The sequence below is a fragment of the Gekko japonicus genome, unplaced genomic scaffold (genome assembly GCF_001447785.1).
Source record: "Gekko japonicus isolate JY-2015 unplaced genomic scaffold, Gekko_japonicus_V1.1 scaffold167, whole genome shotgun sequence".
Classification (NCBI taxonomy): Eukaryota; Metazoa; Chordata; class Lepidosauria; order Squamata; family Gekkonidae; genus Gekko; species Gekko japonicus.
In genome coordinates this window covers 1143920-1148963 of record NW_015164670.1, presented here as the reverse complement: position 1 = coordinate 1148963, position 5044 = coordinate 1143920, and the positions used below count along the sequence as shown (strand labels likewise).

Below are 5044 nucleotides of genomic sequence, written 5' to 3'. Positions count from 1 at the left end.
CACCCCCACCTCGGAAATCATTGCCGGGTCGCAGGGCGTCTGGAGGGAGAGCCCGTGCTCCAGGATGGCCCCCACGACCCCCGTCGACAGCGCCCTGGGCAGCAGCCGGCACACGCCCATCGGCACGCCCCACTCCAACTGCAGCAGCAGCATCCCGCCGAGCCCCGTGGAGTGCAGGAACCCCTTCGCCTTCACGCCCATCAGCTCCAGCATGGCCTACCACGACGCCAGCATCGTCTCCAGCAGCCCCGTCAAGCCCATGCAGCGGCCCACGGCCACCCATCCGGACAAGACCAAGCTGGAGTGGATGAATGCCGGGTACGGCGGGGTGAGCAACCCCACGGTCTCCAGCCACGGCATCCTCCCGAGCTACCAGGAGCTGGTGGAAGACCGCTTCCGGAAGCCGCATGCCTTCGCCGTCCCCGGCCAGTCCTACCAGACTCAGTCCCGGCACCACGACGCCCACTTTGGCCGCGTGACCCCCGTCTCCCCCATCAGCAGCGCCAAGCAAGAGGGCTTCGCGGTCCCCGCGCCCCTCGACAGCAAAGGAGCCGGCTCCTCGCACAACAGCAGCTTCCGGTGCCGGAGCGTGAGTCCCGCCGTCCACCGCCAGCGCAACCTGAGCGGCAGCAGCACCGCCGCTTGCCCCGTCGCCAACGTGCCCCGTTCCGGCGTGTCGTCGTTCGGCAGCCCCGTCACCCCGGAGGTCCACGCCCCCTTTGCAACAGTCCCCGCAGACGCGAGTGCCAACACCACCCTTGCCCAGAGGAGTCGGTCGGTCCCCTTGACTGTGATGATGCAGACGGCTTTCCAGCAGCCTGCCAAGCAGACAAATTCTAAGAAAATGATCAACGTCTTGCTCAGCAAGCTCGACTCGGACAGCGACGACGCCATGAGGGGCCTGGGGGTGAACAACCTGCCTTCCAACTACACGGCCCGGATGAACCTGACGCAGATCCTGGAGACTTCGAGTGGTTTCCCAAGTGCCAACGCCCAGGATCTGCTCGGTGCCAGCCCTTCCGTCTTTGAGTTCCAGGCCCCGGGCTACCTCACCAAAAGTAGCGGCAGCGGGGAGCAGGTTGCTTTCCCTCCGGGTGAGAACCAAGCACAATCGGAGAGCGCGGAGCCCCCGCTGGACTTCGGCAGCACCGTCAAGGACCTCTTGGGGGAGGACGGCCTGCCGGCCACCCCGCAGCTGGTAAGCCAGGTGGCGACGGACCTGGGCAGCGTGGCCTCCGTCTTCTCCAGCGACCTCCGGCTGACGTCCGAGCTCTCGGGCAGCATCAGCGACCTGAACACTCTGGACCCCACCCTCCTCTTTGACCCGGCGCACCAGCAGGGGCCGGACGACGAGGCGACGCTGGAGGAGTTGAAGAACGACCCCTTGTTCCAGCAGATCTGTAACGAGTCGATCAACTCGATTGCTTCGGCAGGTTTTGATTGGATGGAGAGCAAGGACCACCCTACTGTTGAGATGTTGGGTTAACTCTCTCCCTTAAAAAAAAAAAAATTGTATGTAGCACACTGTCTCTAAAGACAGACGTCTTGTATTTGTCTTAACGGAAGTGCCTCCTGCAGTGGAAACGTTTAAGATTTAATTCATTGTGGCATTTAAGAACACAAACAACAAAACCTTTTGCTCTACCACCAGCTGCTTTATTCTTCAGCAGGGAATCTAGGCATGTGCCGATCTTAAAGACATTTTTGAAGGAGACAGCCTATTCAGAAGCCAGTATTAGATTTTAAATTCTGTGAGCATTTCTGGCGATAGCAGGAGAGAGATCGGTTGAGCGAGAGAGCCTTCGAGGTCAGCCACCAGGCAGGAAGCCCCAGTTAGCCAAGCAGAAGGCCGGATCCGCCAGGCGCTCCCTGCTGGCCTCTGCCCCCCTCCCTTGCCGCCGCCCAGAAAGCCCAGCAGGGAAGTTGTTCCCCGGCACAGGAGAGAGAGAGCTCCCCGCAGTAGGATCCCGATTCCTGCTTCTGGAAGATCCCGTATGGGGGGGAGGGGTTCCGGGGGAGGGAGAGGTGTGGGGGAAGGGGCCCCCTTTGTGCGGGGGGGGCTCGGATGGGAGAGGGGTGCCCTGCCCCTGCTGCAATTTCACTTTCCAGACAAGGGCTCAAGGGGCAGGGGAGCGCGAGGAGGAGGAGGAGGAGGAGGGGTCTTGTTTTAGTTTTCGGGCTGTCCCCAGGCTCCTCTTAGAAAAATAATTTTAGGCTTTCTAACGTTAGTCCTGGTTTTATCTCCTGGGTGTGAAAATGGATTCTGAGGCCCGGAGACCCCACAGTCTGCGTTCTGTCCCCCAGCCCTCCTGTTTCGTAGTGGTGGTGATGAGCCGGTTTTTATTTTACAGGTGGGCCCGAAATGAAGGGTGACAAGTTTCCCTTTCCGCCCCAACTGCTCCCACCCTCGGGGGAATAACGTTGGGTGCAAAAGCCGTACACGGCTCTTCCCTGTTGTCGATCGGCATTTCTGAAGGAAAAGAAAAAAGGGCGCGCGGGGGGGGGGGGGGGGGGGGGGGGGGGGGGGGGGGGGACACACGGGAGAGAGCCTGATGCTGCCCGGTGCTTCACAGACGTGGCAGGAGAGGATGGGTCCTGGGGCTTGGTGGCTCGGGATCCTCTCCTGGACAAACCTGGTAGAAATTGGTGGGTGCTTTATGCAGGGGAGATCCCCCGGGGGACCGTGCCCTCGGCCTTCGTGAGGGCAGTGAAGAGGGACAGAGCAGCCCTGGGCTATGCCTGCGGCTTTGGCTTGTGCCGAGATCTGCACACAGAACCCTCCGGCCACGCTGGCATCAGCGGGAGGGGGGAGGAGACTCCGGTCGATGACGGGGGCCGGGGGCAGCATCGCTCCCTCTTTGGGGAGGTCTGGCCACTTCTCTGCCGCCCTGGCAAAATAGGGCTGGCCCCTTGCCTACACCAGCGAGTGCCTACTAGACTCTTCAGGTGCTGCCCTTGGCTGGAATTTGCCCTTGCTGGGGCGTGGGGAGGGGAGAGCTCCAGAGCAGCGGTCCATGTTTGGGGGGGTGGGCGTGTCCCTTCTGGGGAGCAGCTCTCTCTCTCTCGCTGTGCAAGGAGCTAGAACAGGGGCCCCCCTCCCTCCCCCCCTCCCCAGGCCTCCTGAGGCGAACCACCTGCTTTAAGGCTCCCAAGGGAGCTTGTTGGGCGTAGCCCCAGAGCCATAGTCCGCCCCACGGACCTCAGAGGAGAGAGAGAGAGGAGGCCCACAGGGTGCCGGGCAGTTCCTCACTGTGAGCCCCTCCGGCTGCCTTTTGCAGCGGCCCCTCTCCTGAGCACTCCCGAGACAGGCCAGGCAGGGGGAGGCCCAGTCCTTCTCGCCCCAGAGCAGGAGTCACTTTGGTCTGCTTCCTGGAGCGAGGCGGAGGAGAGGATGGGCCCGCTCAGCCGTTTACAAGGCTGGCCCTGCAGGGGAGAGGTGCCCGGAGTCAGTGGGAGCGTTCCCCTCTCCCCTCGAGAGCACTTCTGCCTGGCGGGGAGGACTCTGCTGCCGGGCGGCCCGCGTTCAAGCACACGGGACTCTCCCCGGAACTCGGCTTCCTGGGAAGGGGGGGAGGCTCGAGAGAGCAGCCTCCACCAGAAGACGGTGCCGGCATCGCGCTTGTGGGCTGCTCGCCTCACAGGGAGTCTGTCAAACTGGTCCCTGCACGTGGAGGAGGGGATATACTCTCCCCTGTTGGGAGAGACGGAGACAGATTCCGGTTTGGTCGTTGGAAACACTCTGTCGTGTGGCCCCTCTCGAAGGCTGGCTCCCCTTGATGCGAAACGCCCCCCCGCCAGTTCCTTCTGCCCAAAGCCCTGAGCCTCATCAGTCATCCTGGGGGGGGGGGCAGGGATGAGGTTGGTCGCAGGGTGGCATTGGGTGCTAAAACCATTCCTGTGCAAACGTTAAGGTGCTAGGGAGAGGGCAGGTGTGGGGCGCTGGTCTGTCTGGGGCTCTGAGTCTCCTCCATGTGGGGGGAGGTGGGTGCCGGGAGCGGCTTGGAAGGTCTGTTTCTGGCCCAGACCCCCACCCCTCTTTGGAGTCGGGGCCCAGCGTGGCGGGAGCCCCCAGAAGAACTCGGGAGGGCTCCCCGGAGCGGAGGCAGTTCCGAGGCTGTTTACATTCTTGGGATGAGACGGAGCTCAGCTCGGCTTTCTGTGGCTGAGCTCGGACCCCTGGACAGTATTCTGGATTTGGCCGGCCGGCCCGCCCGTCGGCCGGTGTCTCTGAGGGGTGGCGGGCGGGGCCGTCCGTGGCACTAGCCCTCGTGTTGAACTGTGGCAGGCACCTTCCTTAGGATAAATGCAACCAATCTGGCCCACGCAGAGACGGAAAAGAGAAAACAAGGAAACAAAATGACTACAGAAAACTTTTTAAAATGTGTTTTCAACTATGAAAAGGCAAAGATGTAAAATTGTCTTATGTAGCAATCGTGCTTTGATCTCAATGAGATATTTCTATTTCTTGTTCTCTTACCTGAGAATATTACAGCAGGAAAAAAAAAAAAGATGTTTCGTTTGCCTCACCGTGTTAATACCGGATCACACGCCGCCGTGCATGAGCGTTCTCTGACTGACCTTGTACAGTGCTAGGTAGACTCCTGTAACCACCACTGCGTGCTCCTCTCGCTCTCCCCCCCCCTTTGGCGCTGTATTGGAGACTGGCTCCGCGCCAGCCAGGCAAGCGTAGCCGCGTCACCAGTTAGTTACATTTCTTTTTTTTACGTTGACTGATTCTGCTTCGTTATTGTCAGCTATGTTCTTTTCTCTCTGATTATTTTTATTGCGCTGGTGTTGGGGAAGAGAGAGAAAAACGTCCCCCTTTTTCGCGTCGTTCGTTCATGATGAGAATTCATGAAGTAAAGCATTTGCAGATAACTTGCAGAAAAGCACTGACTGTTGACTGAAAAGAAGGAAGTTTGTGCTGTTGAAGTTGGTATCAAGTCTTGTACTCTACCCCCGTGCTCTCGCTAAGGAAAGGAAAAGTGACTCCCCCCCCCCCCGCCTCGCCTCCCCCCTCCATTGAGTGCACAGTCCGGTTCTC

At 60.3% G+C, this 5044-nt stretch overlaps 1 protein-coding gene across 1 annotated transcript in view; it reads left to right on the top strand.

The window, feature by feature from the left end:
* RFX7 (regulatory factor X7) overlaps positions 1-2038 on the top strand; it is a 25573-nt gene extending 23535 nt beyond the window's left edge. Inside the window, exon 11 of the mRNA XM_015409160.1 lies at positions 1-2038. This exon is cut by the window's left edge and continues 21 nt beyond it. Within this exon, the coding sequence (XP_015264646.1) occupies positions 1-1486 (1486 nt within the window). The 3' untranslated portion in view covers positions 1487-2038.
* The last annotated feature ends 3006 nt before the right edge of the window (positions 2039-5044 follow it).